This window comes from Ammospiza caudacuta, chromosome 8 (genome assembly GCF_027887145.1).
Source record: "Ammospiza caudacuta isolate bAmmCau1 chromosome 8, bAmmCau1.pri, whole genome shotgun sequence".
In the NCBI taxonomy this organism is placed as follows: domain Eukaryota; kingdom Metazoa; phylum Chordata; class Aves; order Passeriformes; family Passerellidae; genus Ammospiza; species Ammospiza caudacuta.
In genome coordinates, this window is record NC_080600.1 from 24275542 (window position 1) to 24297835 (window position 22294).

At 36.2% G+C, this 22294-nt stretch overlaps 1 protein-coding gene across 3 annotated transcripts in view; it reads left to right on the forward strand.

The window, feature by feature from the left end:
- TLK1 (tousled like kinase 1) overlaps positions 1-22294 on the forward strand; it is a 93635-nt gene that overhangs the window by 39621 nt on the left and 31720 nt on the right. For all 3 annotated transcript variants that reach the window (XM_058809976.1, XM_058809975.1, XM_058809974.1), the window contains 4 exons: positions 11294-11412; positions 14849-14920; positions 19405-19480; positions 21992-22038. In XM_058809976.1, coding sequence (XP_058665959.1) covers positions 11299-11412; positions 14849-14920; positions 19405-19480; positions 21992-22038 — 309 coding nt within the window. In that variant the 5' untranslated portion in view covers positions 11294-11298. The remainder of the gene's footprint in view (positions 1-11293; positions 11413-14848; positions 14921-19404; positions 19481-21991; positions 22039-22294) is intronic.

Here is a 22294-nt window from a genome sequence, read left to right on the forward strand (position 1 = left end):
GTGAGCCTTTTGTTCAGAGTGGCATGGTTGGAGAGTATCACAGAACTGGTGTTACCTCGTGACCTGTTAGTCTGCATCACCAACAAGTGACCCATGAACTTGCAGTGTGCTTCTCCCTGCTTGCTGCCTCTTCCCCAAGGGGACAGGGAGCGTCTGGTTTTGGCAGCAAATGAAGCTGAAATGGGCACATTCTGCTGCTCTCTTTCTGTTTGGATACCTTTTACAGAGATGCCTGCAAGCAAGAGTAATTGCTGCACATTTCTCTACGTAGATAAAGAGGGAGATGTAGAGATAGGCAAGAGCACATCACCTGCAGATGTGCAGCCCAGGCTGTTAGGTTTTATCTCTCTTGACATAATGTTGTGTTCCAGGCAGATGTTTGCTACGTAGACAGGCAGTCTTCTAGTGTTCTGCCACAGATGTCTTGTTAACTTTGGCCAAGACAATAGGTGCTTTCTGAAAAATATAAACAGGTTTTTCTTACCTTATAGAGGGATTGTAAGCATGACCTTGTCTGTGCATTACATATCTGTTTATAGTAGTAGGAGTAGTACAGTGTAATAATACATCAGCATTTGTACTGCTCCATAGGACACTAGCAAGGACTTGCTTTACCTTTGATTGACAAAGGCAACCCAAAGGAGTGTCATCATCTTTTTTTTTTAACTTTTCTTCTAACTTCATAGCATACAGTCATAAAGCAATGAATTTAGTGGCATTTTTTCTTAACCAGAATATTTATTTTAGCTCTGAAGAAAGAAAAGTTACTGCTTTTGACCTTGTAACTGTGTAGTAAATATTCCCTTTCCAGGAAAAAGCTGCATGGAACCTAGATAGGATTGTTTAAGGCCTTTTGGGAGATTTTAGAGAGGTTAGGATCACATTCATGCATGCACAGACTATAGCGGTCAGAGATGACAAGAAACATGGGGTGGATGTGTTAGCTGGCTATCCAGTGGCTGCCAAAACTTGACAGTTGTCTGGAACAAAACTTTATTAAAAGCACATTAAAAGAGAGCTTTGTATCTCCGATTATTCCGTCACCGTAGCAGATGTTCAAATCAGATGTTGTCATTAAAAATTAGTTTTCCTGAAGATGCATTTGTTTTTCAGTATCTGTATATTTGTTCTAAATGGACTAAATGCTTAGAGCAGTATTTTAGACAGTGAGAGTTAACTAAACCTGGTCTCTGTTATCACTTTCTTTAGCAATGGAGTGTAAAATGGTCGGTGAGGACTGCCTTGACAAACCTGGTTTTTTCTGTTTCTTTGTAACATTCAGGCTCTGGCAGCTTGCTATTAAGTGATGGAAGTTGGCCTTGTTGAAAAAAACACCAAAATCCTTCTGCCAAATCAGAACTTGCTCTTAGTAGTTCAGAATAGTATAGAGAACAGTTGCAAGTGAGGAATCCAGACCTTTTAAAAAAGCAAGTAAATGTGACACTTGTGATGATATAGCAACAAATTTCAAAGAAATGGATGCCATTCTTGGTCATGAACATGTTCAGGATATCACCTGTGTAGTTTATGTATGTTCAGAGTGTTGACTTGTCAGGCTTGTTCTATATGTGGTATTGCAGCCAGCAATTTGAAATACCTGGTAAATACCTGGCAATTTTTTTTTTTAATTTAAACTATTAATTGTATGAGCTCAGAATAAACTTTGTGAATGATGCCATTTCCAGAAGGAATATTATTCACTGTTGATACTTTCTCAAGTGGTGTTTTTTTTTTTTGTTTGTTTTTTGTTTTTTTGTTTTTTTTTTTTTTTTTTTTTTTTTTTTTTTTTTTTTGTAGCAGCTTTTCTGTTTTATTGAAATAGGAGGGCTTTCATGATGGGGAAAGATATTGCAGACTGGGGTTTTGACAGCGGAAGTACACTCTGATCTTGCCTAACTCAATACTGTTTATAAGAGCCTAAAAGGCATTACTGGACATGGAAAGTGATTTTGGGTGTGGGGAATTATTCTTCCAAGTGGACTGTTCTGCAGTGGGGCACAGCATGTGTTTCTGTTACAGTGCCCATGAGCTGATCTATTGAATTCAGTAAAGGTCTGCAAAGGAGAGAATACAGTGATACCAGTCTTCAAAGTGTAGCCTCCTGAGTGCCATTGAAGGGTGGAAATTCCAGTCAAACAGCTTTTGATGTATTAGTACTAAAGAAATGTAGAATCATCAAGGTTGGAAGAGACCTTCAAGATCATCCAGGCTGACCATTAGCCTAGCAATATCTTTGAAACCATTATGTATCACTCAGATCTAGACACCTCTTAAACATCTCCAGGCCTGGTGAATCCACCACTTCCCTGGGCAAGTTATTCCAGTGCCTGACCACTCTAAAAGTAAAAAAGAGATTTCTCATATTTAATCTGAATTTCCCCTGTCTTACCTTAAGGCCATTTCTTTGGGTCTCCTTGCTGAAGGCAAGAGCCTGGAAGAGCCTGGCCCCCACTTCACTACAGCCTTCCTTGAGGGAGTTTTAGAGAGTGATGGGGACCCTCCTGAGCCTTCTCAAGACTAAACAACTCACACAGCCATTCCCCACAGCACAGGTTTTCTAGACCTTTCACAAGCCCTTTATTTGACAGGCTCCAGCACCTCAATGTCCTTTTTAAAGTGAGAAGCCTAGAACTGAACACAGTATTCAAGGTGTGGCTGCACCAATGCTGAGTACAAGGAGAAATACACTGTGTGTTCTTTCAATTGTTGTTTGTCCCTTCATTCATCACATGAAGCATTATTCAACAGACTCAGGAAGGACCTTGCCGTGGTTCTGTTGCTCATAGCAGTATTTGCTATGCTAACGCTTCCTGTACACAATGCACCTGGAGTTTTATTGAAAGTCTGGGAAATGGATAGATAGATAACATGTTGAATGTTCTGTGCTATATCTTATTTTCTCTGTATTAATTAGTTCATACTTGCCAATTCCTATCTCTAATATTAAAAAACCCATCCTGCAAAAATAATGGCATCATAATTTCTGGGGCAAGATGAGAAAAGTTTGATTGGTGAAGAATTCCTTCAAGAAGAGCTGCCAGAAAGAAAAATATGGCTGAAATCTGACCTATTATATGGTTTTACATGCCAAATAAAATTAAATGTTGATTCATTTTCTGAATAATGAAAAAAATTGAAATGAGACACAGCATACCATTGTTTCAATGAGTATTGTGAAAAAATTAGCTTTCAGACCATCAGTGTCGTTAATTTAGATTTCAGTTTTGAAAGCTGTCATAGACATACAGGTTTTACCATTTTTTATGCTTAGATATAATTTTTAGAGGTGCTCAGTCAGTTGTGGCTTTTTTTTCCCTTTTCAGATCTTTCTTTTACATTACTGTTTGTCTTTCTTGGGTACTGCACTGCACCTCGAACAGGTTGTATTTACACCTGTGCAGTTGTTGTCTGGAATTGAAGGAAAGTGTAATTTCTTGTATGCATATATAGGGGAAATACTGTCACTCAGAAATTGCTGAAAATTAATTCTTTATTGATTCAAGCATTACTCTTGAGCCAGGTGTGTCTTTCAGGCAATTCAGTCGTACTTCCAGGGGCTAGGATTGGTAGTGGGATTAGTCAGAAATGAGGTGTTGCCTAGGACAGGGTTGCATGCCAGTTTAGCCCCATTTACAGTAGAGTAGACCCCGGGGATCTGTTGACCTCTGTGTTGTTTGAACCACTTGCTCACTGTGCTCTCAACGAGCCATCCTGAGCTACCATCCTTGTGGCATACACCCACTCACATGAGTATATGTTGTTGGCCTTCGGCCAAATTAAAGCACTGGTAGGCAACTTGTAAATTCATCTCTGCCTCTGCTGCCTACAGCCATCTGATGAGACACATAATCCTCAGGAGATCCCTAGAATACAGCGCCTAGCTGAAGGCAGGGAGAATTAAACATTCTTAAATTGTTACCCACAAATGTCTCCTAGCTGGTCTGGAGCTGGCCCAAGTGCTTTATTCATAAGTCTTTTTTCAAGGTGTTGGCAGGGGTTCCCTCAGGAACATAGTTCTCAGTGACTCTCTTCACTTTTCCAGGTTGTTGGCCACAAAATTGAAATCAAAAAGTGGCAGCACAGACATGAAGTCTTAAGATCGTTACAATTTTTTTTTTAACGTTAAGGAATTGATTTCTGTTATAGAATGATTAGCAGAAAATCACTTATCTATCCAGCAGCCAAAGTTTTCTTTATTTTAGATCAAGTTTCTAGACTGTTGAACTGTTGGGAAAAGTGAAATAAACAATGTTCAAGAGCTGCTGTAAATTTAAAAATATTTCCAAAAGAAAATAGACTGCTGCATCTTGGGGACAGAAGGGACATGGAATATTTTCCTTTTCTTTGGGCACTAGAAGAATTAATTTTTATTAACCCAGCAATCTATCCAAAATGCATTTCCTTGTCAACTTTTTAGTCCATGGAAAATTGGTTAAAAGTTATACTGTGTTTGGGGATATTTTTTCCATAGCAGAAAAAATTCCCTTCTTAGTATTTTAATATATATAATATTTGTCAAAAACTGCCATCTTTTTATGTTCATAGGAAAGGGTTTTTTTCTTATACTTTTAGATTTTCCACAGTTGTGCTTTTTTTAGGCTAAAATTTTGGCAGTTTGATTATTTCCCTCCCACAGGTTTTATGTAGACCAAAGCCTGATCTGTCTGCTAATTATCTGCCTTTTACCCCTCAGTCTCCTTTAGATTAATAAGAAAACCCTGTTAAGTTCACCTAGGCACCTTAGCAATGCTAGGGGGTGTCTCCTGTGTTAGGTGCCTCAGTGTTCTCAGGTGCTGAGAATTACTGCATTTTACTGTGCTTTAAAATGACTCTTGATTAATTAAACAGATTTCTGTTTTTTCTTTACCCTGAGCTTCGATATGTCCCTCTGTTATTAGAATTTTCTTACCTTTTATGATCTTTTCAAAAGGTTAGTTTCACTTAAACATCAGGATATATTTTTATCCTTTCCTGTTTCATCTACTGCCACTGTTAGTTTCAGATACAGCTAAGGTTTTCAACTTGAATGTAGTACCTTGAACTTTTTCAGGTTACCTGTTGGTTGGAGGTTATAGTAGCTACATAGTCTTCTGTAAAACAAGTTAATCCTGTTCCTTGGGAAGTCAATGCTTTTAAACATTTCTAAACTCCCAGGTTAAACTTTGTCATGAGTAATCTGTGGCTGTTTGTTAAGTATTTTGGAAGAGCTGTAACCCTGGGGCATTGGTAAGTAGTGTCCTCTAGGCTTTGGATTGTCTGGACATAAGTATAGGTCTGGGATTTTGTTTTATTTGCTTTGCTTTAAATCTCAGAGATTCTCTTTTTCTCTGCCCTACTGACTGCTCATTTCAATTCAGTAGGATCTTCTTGACGTCAGGATTGTGATTGCCATTGGATGGTGATGTACTTCAACGGCTCCTGCTAAGAATGGGCTGTATTTTTGCTGTTACCTTGAAATTGAACTCTTCTGAAATTAAAACTGCTTGGCTTTATGCCATTATACTAACATCTCAACTTGATTTCTTAGTACCTTACTCATTTTTAAGGCTGTTTCCAGTTCTGTTATCTGTGATTCCCAAAACCAAACAGTTTGTAGAAGAGACACTATTCAAGACATGGTTTTGCAACACAGGTCAATTTTTTGACTTTGTTTTTTTGTTTTATCAGTTTCTCAACCCCACTGCCCAAATGTTCTATTTTAAATTGAACAGGTGTTATTTTCCAACTTAGAAATCAAGATTTCCATTCATTCCATAGTTTGATGTTAGTTGGTTTGTCTTGCTTTTTCACTTGACCAAACTCATATTTTAGTGCTCCCTCTATTCCTTGACTGACAACTTGTCCTGGGTCACTTTATTCTCCATTGGCTTTTATAAGGCACTTCCAATGGAAGAGACCTGGACCAACGTTTACCTAACTACAGAATAGTTTATTACCAAATAGTTTGTTTTATTTGAGACAGAAATATTAGCTTCATTACCCTGTTTTCCTGGAAATTAAAAAGTCCGTTCTGGTTGGTTCTTCAGTAAGAAAAACCCAGACTTTCAGACAGATAGGGAATAAGAAGGAAGTTGAGTGCATAGTTTGATTAGTTTGGTTTTGGGTTGGTCTGGGTTGGTTTTTTTCCCTAAAGGAAGCAAGAGAAGAGCTCAATTAAAAGGAAATACATGTGGATGCAGATATGTATCTTCATGTTGGTGAATGGAGAAAAGTAGTTATGTGGCCTCATTTTTAAGAGACTGCTTAAGGGTTTAAAAATCTGGGTTTAGTAATTTTCTGTAGTCTGTTCTGCATTTGGTATTTTAAAGCTTTTCTTCTACCTGCTTGTTGGTAAATGTGTATTCTGGAATGACAAGAGCTATCATACTCAATTGTTATGAAGTTAAATTACTGGAGCATCAACATAGTGGGTGGGATAAAACCATATTTAGGATATTCCAAATTGAAAGAAACAGTTACTTAAGGACTTCAAGGATTGCATTGCAGTGCTGTTAAACAGTGGTTTCTATACTTGGAGTGGTTACTGTCCTTAAAATCTGGTTTGATACCTTTAAAGGAATCTTGATGAAAAAACAGATAAGGGAGTGAGGGCAAAAAAATCCCCCTGCTTTCCAGGCTGCTTTTCCTGCTGTTGAAAATGTGTACGCTGCCTCTCTGCCTCCTTTTTTGCCCCTTGCCCTTTTAGATGGCTATTAGTTAGAATTACTGTTCTAAAGGATGCTACTGCCATTGAGGAAGACTACATGGCACCAATATTATCAACATTAATGTGAAATTTTGCTAAAAATACACTGCAGAGAACTCTCATACTGTGTGTGTTACCATAAAATCTGAGTGCCTACTAGGAGCACATCAGGAAATTCAATTTACATTTGGGCTATTGTTAAACTGTCTTTTTCTATTCAACAGATTGGTCTCTGTGTTGAAGTATTTTGCTCTGCCATTAAAAGCTATATGCATATAAATGCATTAAAGAAACCAGACCAAACCAGTTTGGCTTTCACTTAAGTGAACGGTGATTTGTGCTGGCCTTGAATTCAGGAGGAGGGGGCCTCAATCTAATCTGGAGAGTTGTTCTAAGAAGAATTTGGCTTCTGCATAATGAACTTTATCTTCATTGTAGAAAGCTGACAATGTGTGAAGCTGTTGATCTTTCTTCATTTCAAAGCTGTAATTGATGGCCAGATAATAAGAGTCAATTCAGGGTAATAAGAGAGTCAAAGATAAATACTGAGTTGTGGAGCTTCATTCCATATTTAGTGGAAAAGAGAAATAGTCTGATCTGTCAACCCTTTGTGTTTGGATCTGCAATGCTGTTCTGTGTAGTCTACCAGTGTTCAAGACAGAGGTTGTAGTACAAGAGTATCACAAAATATGCAGTTTTAGAAGGTGAATAATTGCAGCTGCAACTCTCTGCTAAACTTTTTTCTCCTAAGGTATCAATTTCATTGAGGCCTGAGCAAGTACTTGTTTTAATAAGTGGATCATTTGCCAGTGTTCATGTATTTGGGGGTGTAGAGCCTTGGGATACAAGTGTAGTTGCACTTCACTGTTTTTTGGTCACTGGTTCTGAAGTGTTCTGACTACCATGGAGAGTCCTCTGAGGCTTTACATCTGTTTTACTAAGGTAGAGTACTGTGTAATAGATTATACCAAATGCCATGAAAAAGCTTGCAGATTGCTTCTCTGACTTAGAACTTTGACTTTTGACATACCCCATTGCTTAAGAAATTCTCAGAGGAATTTGGAGGTTTTTTCCCAAAAAAATTCGTTCTAAAAACATCCTTTTCAGGACAAGGTATCTGTATATATGTTGTGCTGGACCGCTTCATATATATTATATTAGTTTTTAGAGAAGAGGCTGTCTATCAGTCTGATAAAATAATGTGGAGGATACCACCATTCCCCAAAAATACAAAAGTGAGAAAATGTTGGTAATTAAAAACAAACAAAAAAAAAACTGTCAGAAGCAGCATTTGGAATCTCTGGTGGTTACAAGAAATAAAGAAATGTAGTTTTTTAGGACTCTTCCATGAATTTCAGGTGCCCCTTCAGGTTTTCTTTGGAAGATAGTACAAATTTAAATGGCAGTGGGTGGTAGCAATGCCACCTTGCCTTCAGCATCATGGTAAATATGCTGTAAGTACTTGTGTAATGTGATTGGATCTCCCTTGAGTTAGTGAGTTGGCCTTCAGGTGTAGGAAGGTGTAGGACATTAGTTCAAATAAGAAGTCTGGGTATATTTTCACGACTGTAAGTTATGTCAGTCTTGTTGATAGCAAGACATTCTGTGAGCAGGAGAGTTTATAAAGTCTAATGCTTAAAAAAAGTTATATGTCCCTTAAATTTAATATGTAATTTTTGTAATTTACAAAAGAATTGTCCCTCACGTGAAAGTTGTCCCTCACATTTTAAAATTGCCAGTACCTTTAAAACTGCCTTTTTAGAAACCTTTAAAAGTAGGTAACTTGTGCTGAGAACTGAAGGTACAGAGCTGCTTGTTCTTGATAAAACAGATGTGTGTTTGGATGTGGATGGTATATTTAAATTACGACATGAATGAGGAAGGCAGTTCTTGGGATCCTTCCTGGGATTTCTCTCTGAGGAAATAAGGTTTGAGTCCAGCTTTTCTGTCTTGTCCTTTAAATCACAAAGACAGCAGAGTGCGTGTTGCTTTTTGGTTGTGAATATTTAACAATAACAAAACCCAAACCAAAATAAACCCCCTAACATAATAGCAAAAAAAAACACTTCAGCAGAGGTAGTGAAGAGAATGCAGTGCATTCATTAGTGTGTGTAGGCTCCAAAATTTGAGCAGAAAAAGAAAGTGTTGTATTTTATCTGTGCTGTGGGTTGTCCCTTTGCATGCTACATCACCATTCTGACTGGTGAGTTAACCCAGGGGTGGTGATCACTCTTTAGTGCATTAGTATCTAAACACAGCACATGAGACCTGTGGTACTTCAGGTGAGCCTTAGCTATCCACAGTGATTATTGCTCTCCCACATTTCATAAAATAAACATTGTAAGGTATGGTAGTATCTATTTCTGTAATGTACACATGGTTTTGTAATTGCTGGAGTTACATCAGTAATTTAAGTGATCACTGAACTTTTGCGAGCAGTAACTATCAAATAGGCTAATAAATCAAAATATTGCTAGACCTGCTGCATTAAATGGTTTACTTTGCTAAAGTAAAACGCTTTTTTTTCAGTGACATACACTTAGAAACTTCTATTGTTATAAAGCAAAATAGTAATAATTTAAACTTTTCTGACAAATCTGTTGTGATTAATTCCTTATGATTTTCAGAGCAATACTTTCCCATTAAGGTATGGATTATATCCATACATACTGGGGAAGATATGCTGAACATATCTGCTAAAAACAATATATCCTTACTGCACAGTCCATTAATGTAAGAAATATTTCTTATGCATATAAGTGTTCAATTTGTTGTAGAAATGCTTGAAAGCAGTACACAAGCACAGTTTAGGGAGCAAGAGTTTAAAGAGGATTCCTGATTGTTCTGCACTCAGCATGCATGTATATACACAAACAGTTTTAAACCCAGGGAATTTACAATCCAAAGGATGTAGAAATTTGAGAATTTTTTACTATGCAAGTTCAATAGTAGCGTTACAGCTGCAGAGAAGGCAGCTGCAGTTTCAAACTGTGTCATTCCCCTGCCTTGTTGGAGAAGAGTCTCCAGCTCTATATATGCCTGCACTTGGGTGTACTAACAAAATGTGGTGTCTCTAACCTGCCACTCATAGTTTGATTTTTCAAAAGATTCTGCCACAAACATTTCCTGAATGTTTCCTTCCCAGCTGTTTATGTCTTGGTGTGATTTTCTTCCATTGGAGGAGGTTTGTTAGCAGTTCCCATGGTAAAGGAGCTTACTATACCTCACTTCTATCGTCTGCCTTCCTACAGGAGCAAGGGCAACTGGAATTAGGCAAATAGCAGAAGCAGTGCTTTCCCTGCCAGAGGGGTTAGCTTTATGCCCAGGAGTGGCCAAAATGTCAGAAGGGTCTGTCTACAGCTTGGATGCTGAAGATTTTGAGATACTCAAGAGTCCCATAAGAAAGTGTCATTTGACTTATTAATAGCAAGGGGGAAGGTACATTGATGCATTTATTAGAATGTTAAGCTAATGGGTTGAGGTTTATAGCAGCAGTTAAACTTTGAAAACTAATTTTCACAAAAACAAAGTTTTAAAAACTTTTTTTCATGGCACTGTTTTTTGGTGAACTGCTGTGTTGTCCTTTGGGACTGAAAAGCACCAGCTTGTTGTGTCTTAGTTGGAAAAAAATGAGGCTATTTTACTATGTGGTACTTGAAGGATGTGCTATTACAATAGTGCATTAAGACTTCAACGTGAAATATCTTTATTTAAAATAAAGCAACTGAAATGTTTCCAATTGAAGATAAACTGAATGTTCAAGATGAAAAGGTAAAAAACACAGAATGCAGTTTGTGTAAATACAAAAGACTTATTTGTCTACATCATCTTTCAGACTCATTAAACAGCCATAAGTGATTTAAATACAAATTAGGAAGCTGCACATCATGTTGCAGCCTACTCATGTAGGCTGAGCTCATCAGAAACTCCTTTTGTTCCTCCATTTCCTTCCACCTAACTTTCCCTGTAGATGCCAGCAGCACTGCTTTACTCCATTTACAGGGCTCTGTTGAAGCCATCACCTCTGCAAGGGTCTCTGTTATTCTGGGTTCCTTTTTCATTGCTGATCCTGCTCCTTTTTTCTCTGACCTTTGGACCTCCATGTAACACTGCATTCCTGTGCATGGGTTGAGGACTGCAATCCACCTTCTGATTTTCCATTTTTCCTCCTGTAATTCCTGCTTGTTATCTTTGACACTGACAGTCTAGCATTTAAAAAATACAGAAAACAAGAGCACTGCAGAATATATTGCAGAATTGGGCGGTTTTATGCTGGAAAGCACTTTTTTCCTGTCAGCTAATTTTTAATCTATAAATAATTGCTGGGTTGGCGTATTGCATACTGCAGGCTCTATGTCTCTTCCATGCCTCTAACAGGTTCTCATTTTCCACCAGAATTGACAAAGCTATTCTGATATGCAGAACTTGCCACAACATTTTTGTAATTCCTTGAGTGCTTTGGCTATTAGGTAACAGGTGGTGTGTCATTGTCAAGTTGAGGGTACAAATCCTTCGTTTGCGTACGCCAGTGGTATGCTTGGCTTGTTTGTGAAATATTCCACTGCAAATATTAGGAAATATAACTAATTTATATATGTATTTTTTTAGGAGCAATGGATGAACTTCATAGCCTGGACCCAAGAAGACAAGAATTGTTAGAGGCAAGATTCACGGGAGTAGTAAGTGGCAGCACTGGGAGTACTGGAAGTTGCAGTGTTGGAGCTAAAGTAAGTCCTAAGAGCAGTCATTCAGATCTGCCATTTTGAAATGCTAATTTATCTCAGACCATCTCATTTTCATACTGTTAATGTTATTTACTTGTAAAAGCAGTGGCTTGGAAGAGGCTCTCAGAAAAATCCCTCTTGTCTGTTATTTTGCTTTGAGATAAGATTGTTTATCTTGAACCTTTCTGTGACATGGATGTTGAATTGTTCTTAAAAACACCGAAGAATGAGCTTATACGGGCTCTTTAGTGGCTTTGCTGTAGTGCACATGTGATCAGAGATCAAAGATTTTCCCATTATTTAGGTGGAGTTGTCTCTGCTGCAGATGACCATCTACTTACAGAGTAGTCGTGTGTGACATCTGTTTTAATATTAAAATTTTTTGAAGTTTAGTACATATAGATAAAAAAAATATTTCAACATTTCTAGACATTATATCAGTTTCTCTTACTTTCATTCTAGAATTCCTGTCTTTTAATATCTAAGCCAGGATGCAGCACTTTAGGAAGAACCTTATGAACACTGAATAATTACTTTCCATATGTTGTATATTTCCTTTCAGTTAATACATCTGCAAAATAATTTTGTCTTTGCATATTCTGTTCATGTTACTAACTTCAGCTTCCAAGACTGATTGCTGCAATACTGTTGCCTAGCCAAAGGCACTCCATTTTGTATTTGTGCATTGGAATGTTCTCCATCAAGTATAATACTTAATAGACAGACATTAAAAAGGTGTCATACTAATGTTTTAGGTGTGTTTCCCTCATGACTAAATTACTTCTGAATTCTGTTTCCAAACTGTTTGCAGTGCCCTCATGTTTTAAGTGCTTTACACAAACTTGTAGTATTTTTAGCTTCCTATGCTGTGTTTTAGTTACCAGTATAGATTACAGAACCAAATACTTCTTGGTAGAAGACATTGTTGGAATTTCTGAAGACATGTCATGTATCCATGGCTGTGAACAAACTACACAGAATTGAAATTATTATATAGTGATCTTGCATCATAATTTGCTTTGGAGAGTGACGTGAAGGTAAATGTCACAAAACTGTAAAAAGATCACAAACTTGTTACTATCATTTAAAACAAGAAATTAGTTAAATAGTCAGGGGAAGAAATGAGGTTGGATTGACACAGTGACATTGATGCACTGTCTAATTGTCTTCTCATTATAATTGCAAAATTGTATATTTGCCATATCATGCTTAAAATTAGAGACAAACACAATGATTCTGGCCCGTTTTGTTTATTTATTCCTTGGATTCTCTAGTACTGCTTACTCCCCTAATTAATTAACTCATTTTAATAGCTCAGGTAGTTGCTCATAGTTCACATTACTATTTATCCTTTTTTATTACTAAATCTGTACTTCTAACTTCATTGAACTTTTACTTTTTGATACAGCTGTTTCGGTCCATTGCTTTGTTGCAAATTTTACCTCATAATCTATCTGCTGCTGTATGTGTAATACATTTTTTTTAAAGGCATTGTCGGGTTTCTTGGGGTTCCTCCTCTTTAAAATTTGATTCCCTGTGAGTCACTGCTTACCATTTACATAAATCTATTGAAGTCTTTTTCTTGTTGTCTGTTGTTCAGCTGATTTCAGCTGTTAGCCAAATTACATTCCACTTTCACATTCTCAGTTTGTTCATCCAAGTTAGCCAGAAAAAGAAATTTAAAGCCATTTCCTTTTTCACTCTGCCATGGAAAAAATATATTTCTTGTCCCTGATGCATTCCAAGATTTGTATCTCATCCAGTTGGTTTCCAAATGGATATCTAGATGAAGTGGTGTTTTTTAATACTACCAAATGCTTTGATAAATGTTTGCAGAAGATACTGTTACCACTGTTTCTTACAGGTGCAGATCCTCATCTAAGACACTGTTATTCTTACCTCCTAGTCCTGTGATTTGTTACACCATCAGTAAAAACACAATTCCATCAGTTTTGTTTGTATTTCTTTTGTTGTGACCATTCAGTGTATCCATGCTGATAATGTGAAGTGTAGTAGCTGATCTGGGCTGTGTTTGGAGAAAAATGCTTTTTAAAAAATATAGTCTGTAGTCTTGGGGGGGGGATGTTCAGACAGGCTTATCTGATTCTTATTTGAAAAAACTGATAGAACATTTTTGATCTGATGTACAGAGGTAAGTGGGAAAATATGAGGTATAAATATAATATCCATTGGTCTGCCTTCGCTTTGAAGGCCAAAATGAGAAAACTTCTCTGTGTACAATCCCAAATCCCCATGTTCCAGATTCTGATTTTCCTAAGCTAGCAAGACAATACAGAGCTTGCAACTTTAATAGTTATTTTTTAAAATACTCTGGGTCATTACATACTTCTAGTAATTAAATTGAAATGGACTCTCAGCTATCCTTACCGTATGTGTTGCTGAAGAGTTTTGAAATTTCTGTGAGTAAAAAAGCCCATTATGTTCAAGCTTTTTCAGTAAGCAAGGTTGGAAATACAAATGTAGGTAACTGATATTCTTGTTGTATCAGACTTTGATGGCCAAATACTGACACAGGACAAGGAAGAGCAAGATACAGGCATTTGTGTATACTGGAGACTGCCCTGCGGGTGAAAACATACATGGAAACTTTGTGTGTTTAATTAACATTTCTCTGGACATTGTAATCCAGAGATGATTTAGTTATTCAGATGTCACAGATGAGTACTCTCCTGCAAACTGATACCAGGCTGGAATTTAATGCTCAGGAGCAAACTGCCTTGGAACTACTTCACTTCAAAATGTTTGTTCTGCCTTCTTATATAGAAGAAACAGGTCCATCAGTGTAAGAGTTTTGGTGGGTTTTTTTAATAAAAAGCCACTCAGCTGATGATGACTCATTAAAATGTCCTCGTGACATGCTGTGTTCAAAAGATCTCTGAATAAATCAGCCTTAGTAAATTTCTAAAAAAATATTGTAATTTGGGACTGTATCACTACTTGGGGCTGTTGCTGTTTTTTCTTCCCTGACTAATGTAAATTTATTGTGTTGGGGGAAATTTGTTTTAAGAATATGGAATAGTACTGTCAATAGGTTCTAATTTTCTCCAAGACAAGCTAGACTATTACAAAGATTATTTTTTAAGTCTATTTCATGACAGAAAAGTAACACCTTTTTTTAAGTAACACCTCTTTTTCTTCAAAAATTGAAAAATTCTAGTAGTCTCTAGAACTTTCTCCAGTGGTTTTGAATATGCTGGGGTTTTACTTGGCTCAAAAGCAATGGAAATTCAAAATTTACTGTGCCCTGTCAAAATATTCACCTGTCAAACTTATCCCCCTTTCCAGTTACAAGTGTTCCATAGTTAACTTTTCCATGAGAGCATGAAATGACTGTTACTGGTTGTAACTGTGAGTGGTAACAGTGGATTATGTTTTATAATTCTGTGTATAATATTGAGTATTTTATTTGTCTTGGTAGGCCTCAACAAATAACGAGAGTTCAAATCACAGCTTTGGAAGCTTGGGATCTTTAAGTGATAAAGAATCAGAGGTAAGTGTATGAGGCAGATCATTATTACCTCAGAATTTTAATGCTACCAAGTAATTTATTTTTATTCTTCTTTGATGCCTTATGTTGTATAGAAGCTTTTAAAGTAAAATGCAGACTACTCAGATAGGTAGCAGAGAGCGTAAATTACTGGAAGACATTATCTCTTGGAAGAGGAACCAGCCTCTGGTTCCTGACTGGAAGAAGTGAGTTTCTTTGGATTTTTGGTCGTGAAAGTAGCTGCTGCTGCTTCTCTGTTATCTATGTAGTCATGGTCTGAGGATGGATACAGCTTTTGGAGCTGAAAATGTTTATGTAGTTTACTGTCTTTTGTTTCATAAGTAAAAAGTGTTTCATCAGCACAGATAGCTTTGACTGATCTTTGGATGAATCCTTGAAAATATTCTAGAAACTAGTTTACTGTGTTTTCTTTCCAAATAGGGATTTATGCCAAGGACAGACATCCTTAGTAGACGTCATCTTTATTTGTAAAGCTGCAGTTATCACTGCATATTTTCTTACCTAAATCCAGTTTGCAATCCAAGAAAAGGATGCATGTTTTTATTAGGTTTAAATGTGCAGAGCTCAGACTTGCCTTGAGTAGAATATTTTCCTCTTAGTGATGAGCATTGCTATAGTTGCACTAATACTACAGCTCTTAGAATGTACCTATTTCAGAGCCAGTGAGTGTCTCTGACAGTTTTGCCTCTGTGTGTCACAGATTGCATGCATAAGATTATATCCTTTGTAAGCAAGAGTGGATTCTGGCCTAGGCTAGGCCCTGTGTGACAGTGTGTCATGCTGGCGAGATGGTCATTTGGAATGTGCTCTTGGTGTTATTTTCACGTCAGAGCTTTACTTTGGGGCCTAATTGTTCGTTTGCTCAGTCACTACAAGATGCTTTTTTACTGGGCTGTCAGCAAGTGAATTTAATTGGTTCCCAAAGCTGATACCTTATAAATAAAATTCTGTATGTGTGATTTGTTTTTCTTGTTGTTTTCTTGAAAAAAGCTCTGCTATGTTTTTTTTTTCTCCTCACCTTTCCCAGCTGGATTATGCATCCAGCTGCATAGACTATTTTCTTAACCAGAAGATTCTGTCTGCCTGTTGTTTTTATTCATGGCTTTTCCTAGAAATACTCTGGGCAGTGATGCAGTTCTGATGTAGGTGTAGGAATGGGAATGTGCTGCAGTAGCCTGAAGATTATGATGCATTATTGCCATTCCTTGACAGAAAACCATGTCTATGAGTAGTTGAGTGATCTCAGAACACTGACTACATGTGTAATAAGTTTTTGGTGTAGGAAAATATTATTTTACAGTTCTATACATGAGATATAGAGGCAAAGCTTTTCCAAGGCATGTGATTTGAAAATCTCTGCACAGTGTTGTAACCTCAAGTCTTGCTTCTGAGTAAGGATAGTATTTTGTCTTTTAAATATTCTAAGACTTGTATTCTAAAATAGAAACACATATCTTTTTTGAAAATGTCCCTGCACAGAAGTCCACTGTGCTCCATTGCACAGTGAAAGATGAGTCTTACTTACATTGAGTAGCAAAATGCATTTTCTTGACTTTTTTCAGAAGTTGTTAGTTCTATTCACTCTATTATAATTGTTATAGCAAGTATGTTAATAAATTTTTACAGTTCTTAAAGTTACATCTCATTACTTATATGCTAAAGTACCATAAAAAGTAAACTGTAGATCTTAGTACTGCAAACAGGTTGTGAGATTGCTTTGTTGTGTTGGTTTTTGTCTGTTTTAATAGCATGACCTTGAAGGTTTCATAGTAACAGTGATGGTAGTATATGGAAATCATAATGGAAATGATCATGATGGTAGTATATGGAAATCATAGACTTGCTCACTAGGGAGGCAGTGCCATCATTTGATGTTGGAGGAGCACTGTTGTATTACAGTAGGTCTTGGGAGAAAAAAAAAGTAGATATGCAAATCTGAGAATCATTGAAATTAATTTCTAGCAGGAGTGTCAATTTCTGATCAAACCCTGATGATGCATTCATGTCATTACTCTGTGCTTTCATCATGAAGTGGCACATTAAATCTGGGAATGTGAAGGGAAGACTCTGGAGAAGCACACTGAAATTGAGGGGAAAACTAGGATCAAGACCAAGATGTATGTGGCTCTGCTAGTATGCCAGGCTGTGTGTGACTTTAATACAACTTTACAATCTAGCATTGGGTAACCTTAAAAGTATTTTATCTTGCTTATGAAATAGTAAGATTTTAATTTAAATCTTGGCTATATGTAAATACTTTGGCAGCTACAGAGAGTAGCTTCAGTCTTCATTTATCAGGGAGATACTCCCCAGCCCCATTAGTCTTCAGTTTCTTGTAATTCAGAGGACTCCATTCATTAGGAAGGATTTTGGAGTACATTTTCTAGTGATTGATGTGTGCTGTACATTATCATGCGAATTCTGTGCTTAGAAAAGGGGGACATGACCTTGTTGAGTAACCTCATTAATAACCTCATTAGTGTGCTAGTACTTTCTGGTTTGGAAGGTTAAATTAAACACTGAAAGAAATCAGAAGAGCTTAAGGAAATAGACATTTATGAATTACTTGAGTTTTGAAACTATAAACCTCTTTAAATGGCTGGTTTTACAAGCCAAAGCAGCTGGAAACTAGTTTTGGTGGGGGAAATCTTATGTGGTTTTCCATTAATTAGATTTTAAACCTTTTTTTCTTGATATGGTAGGTAAAATTAGTTTTTAAACCTTTTTTTCTTGATATGGTAGGTAAAAATTACTACATTAGAATGTAAATGCAGAATTGAAAGCTGGAAAACAAGAGTAGCATGAAAATGCTTAGTTAAGTAGTTTCAATTTAGTTCGTGGAAAGGTAGCTTAGTGTCACCTATTTACCTGGCAATAATTCCAAATTATTAAAGTTAAATTTCTTAGCTATACTTTCTGCTTTTAGAATCAATAGTCTTGAGTTAGCTCCATTTCCAGGACTCTGTGTTAGATACTTTGCTAATGTATGATAGCACTGTAGAAGATGCAGATGTCAGTTGGATGAGTTTATTTAAAGTAAAATATATTTAATTTAAACTTAATTTACAGCCTGATAATACAACATTTATGGTTGTAAAACTCCCAAAGATATCTTTAAGAAGCTAGTCACAAGAGTCAAAACACATAAAAAAATACATGGTATAGGTAGGGAAGACCTTTCTTGTCCTGCTTGTTCTTTTATTAGTCTAATAATTTTCTAGGGATCACAGGTAGCTTAAAGTGGTTCTTGCCAACATAAATACTGTTGGGTATTTGTAGTAAATTCATGTTTGAGCATATCCACACAAAGATTTTGGAATTGAAAGGTCCTTGAAATGATTTACTGATGGTTGAAATTTGAATGTTGATATAATTTGCTGTGTTAAGAAAGCATTCTTGGAGCACCAAATGACAGATACAATAAAATTAGAAAATGATGGTATCATGAGAGAATGAAGCATCTTGTCACTGATCTCAGATTTAGTCTGAGCTATTAAGGAACTTTGGTGTACTGGTAAAATAGATCATGTAATGTCTCCTGTGCTTCCTCCAGTTATGTATGAGGCACCATGAAGAATACACACACAGAGAGCTGCAATATGCTGAATGAGAGCAGCTTTTATTATTTAAATTGGGAAGACTAACTGGTTTGAATCCTCAGATCAAAGAGGAGCAAATGTAATTTAGAGATGCTTCTGATCACAGCCCTTACTTGTTATCTGTGTTGTACATAGTGATTGTAATTTCAAGGCAACTGTATAGAAAAATTTATTCCAGAAACATTAACAGATCTCTATTTTTTCACTTTCCATTGATACTTTTCTTTCTTTTCCTTGAGATAAAAGTATATGGGGAGGATGACACTTTCTAAGTGGATAGATGATAACAATTTGAGGAATTTTTGCTCTCTACTTTTTCCTCTTTTTCTTTCTTTTTAATTTTCAGCAGATTCTAGAAATCTATACAGTTTTTTATTAGTTTGGAAATATCTTTTACACTTAGAAAAAATGTAACATTTTTGGCTTCCTATTGAAGTACTGGAACTTTGTGTTTATGCTACAGCAGTGTGTAGAAACACCATCAAGAATCAGATTATTTCACTTAAGTATTTAGCTTTAAAATGCCCACACTAAAATACAGAGATCTTGTTAAAATATAAACGTAAATGAAACAAAAATGGGTATTCAGAAACCCTGGAATGAATGAAAAGGAGTAATTGCTTCAAAATTAATATGTGGAATTGTCTTTTGGGAAATAATTTAAGAATTACTTCTCACTTTCTTAAATACCTCTTCTAGCTTGTACCTGATTGACCAAAGATCATATTATCTAGTTTAACTACAATCTGAAATTGCATCCCTGCTGAATTGTGAAATCATGTTTTATGGATGAGGATTTAAATTTATTTCATAATAATACAAATAAATCGAGCCTATGTTGCATCATGTTCTTTTTGTTGTTTGTAGACTCCAGAGAAGAAACAGTCAGAACCTTCCAGAGGAAGAAAAAGAAAAGCAGACACTCAGAGTGAAAGCAGCCAAGGTAAATTAAAATGTAAATTGACTAGGTAGTGATTGCATGTAATACAGCTCTGACTGTAAGCCTTAAAAATTCTGTATTTTCGCTTACATAAGATGGCTGTTATGTTTTGGATGATGTTACGTATTCTTGTCACCCTCCCATTTGTCACTGGAAGGGATGGGCAAGTAAAACATGAATGGGACTGGTAATTACCCAAAAGAATCATGAACTACTGCATGTGTAACTCACAGCTATGATACAACTCTGTAATCTTTATAAGAATTACAGCAACTCTTCTCATGCAAAATACCTTGTGGTCTGAATTTCTTTTCAGTAGATAAGGGGGAAAAAGGATTACTGATTACAAAAATATCTGGTGCTTGTTTTACAGGTATATATAAGAACTTAATTTTATTCTTCCTTTTTTGTGGATGATTGTAGTAGTTTAAAGGGGTGGGGAAATCATGATGAGACTGATTTTTAATATTTGCAAAGTTTGGTTTTTGTCATTCCTCTCTTTTGTGTGACTTTTGGGTGAGAACTGGTGAAAATTTAGCCTCAAGACAAAAATTCATCAGAAGGGGAGCAGAAATAGTTCTGATAACATCTGCATCAGCTTTATTTTTCATTCTAACAGAGCTAGAAAATGTCACTTCAGATTTAAAGCGATGGGCTCCATATCTGGAAGCCTTAGTGATGCAGCATGCTATTAGTAGAATAATCATGTTGTTTGATTAAAATTAATTTCTTCCAAAGTGTTACTTTGTAGACACCTGCTTTGTTCAAAGAACCTGAATGAATTTTCCTATTTTCATTGTTCTAGTAGCCTATCCTTCCTCTTACTAATGAGTGTTGAAATTAGAGATGATGGCAATTTTTTGGCATTTTTAATATAGAAAACATGATAATAATATTTTATCACTGTTTTACTGTCAGCAGCAGTAAAACTGAGTAGTCTGCGCTGCAATATTCTCAAGGAGCTGGCCTAAGAAACTGCAGCTTCTTGGAGTGGTACAGTACAGTTGAAGCACAACAAAAACCTCCTATTGTATTGGAAAAAAGAAACAGGAAATCAATCTCTTGTGTATTACATACCCAGGATATTGACTTTTTAATATGTAAATTAATCCATAAATGTTGAAGAAAAGAATTGTTTAGAACATTGAACTAATTGGAAGGTGGTATAAATCAGTGTAAATCTATTCATAATTGGCTGTGCCAAAATAATTTGACATATTTCTTCAGTGTAGAGCTCTGTAACATGACATCAAATAGATTTTTCTATACTGAAGAGGAATGCAGTCTGTCTCTTTTACTTGCATAAAAGCAAATTTGATAAAGTGATATGAGAATTAAGCATGAGGCCAGAAATCACTAGGAGAATTATGGAGTAATTCTGGAGGGAAGTAGTAGCAATACATACACTGGCTGAGTAACTACTGGAGAAGTTGGCTGTGTGCTATTCTAGGTCTTGGAATTATTTTATCTAAATTTTTCTGTTAGAAGTCTTGACATAAAAAGCATTGCCAAATGTTTCTGGTTTTTTATGTTACTACTTAGTGACACAGCATTATGCAGCAGTATCAGTACAGAGGTGTATTGAACTAGAGAGAATTCATCGGGGCTGAAACAATAGAAAAGTTTGAAAATCTTTGCTAAAAAGTGGAAATCAAATTTACAGATCTATGGGTAATGACCTCCTAATATATTGCAAAAATTCCTTTCTATAAATAAAAAGCTCTGAACAATAGTCCATTTCCAAGATGTCTCCTGACAGGTTGTCTGACTTCTACAGGAGAAAAGCCCAGTCTTAAGATTTCTGGGTCATCTTAGGGCCAAACAGAGGAAAACATTTGTGCATTGGATAAGGTATAGGTGCAATCTCTGGAATGCCAGGTGTGGGTCAAGTCCTCCTGTTGAAGAAATACAATTCATGTTAGTTCTCCTGAAGTCTCAATCCATTCAAGATAAATTCTAATCTCAATCTCTGGTGTTTTATTTCCCTAGTTAACACTGTGATTTACCCAAGTCATTATCAGGTTAAGAGGACTGGAAATACTTGTCATTCTCTATGCCCTCACTGTTACTGGCACCTAGGAAAATCCTTGGGCAGAATATGTGGGCATGATAACTCACCTGGAGTACATAATGTTAGTAGATATGGTCAATTTGATACTTAGAAATAGTCCTTGAAAAGGGGAGGGACTTAGAACAGAAGGTTTGATCTGTAGGATGAGAGATGAATTTCATGTTATCTTTAAGAGGTCTAGAGTTTCTGTAAAGTCTACTCTAAACTGGTTTAGGAATTGAGGGAGACTTAATATCTGATTTCTCAATGAATGGAATATGCAAATCCCTTTGTTTTGGGAATCCGTTAATTACCTATATAGGGACATCAAATATTACCACATCAAAGAAAACCAATTAACAAGTGATAAGATTTTACTATAATTATTTTATATGTAAAAATGTAAGACACCTCCACAAGTAATTTATTTAACCAATTCTAATGTACTGCTGTATTTATTGCAGGAAAGAATATTGGGGGACGTGGTCACAAGATTAGTGACTATTTTGAGGTAAGAATTTTGTAAATTTTACTTTGGGTTTAAAATTTTCTTCTAAAATATCCTTTTAGCTTTTTTTGGACGCTACAGCATTTTTGGTTATAATGGACAGACTTCTTGAGAGATTACTTCTCTTTTCTTTCTGTATGCTTCTCAGTATTAATCCTTGAAGTAGAGATGCAGTCATCTCTTGATGGAGACGAACTGAACTAAAATACAAAACCCATTATTTTTCACACTGTTCTTTAAGCAGCTAAAGGTTGCACTG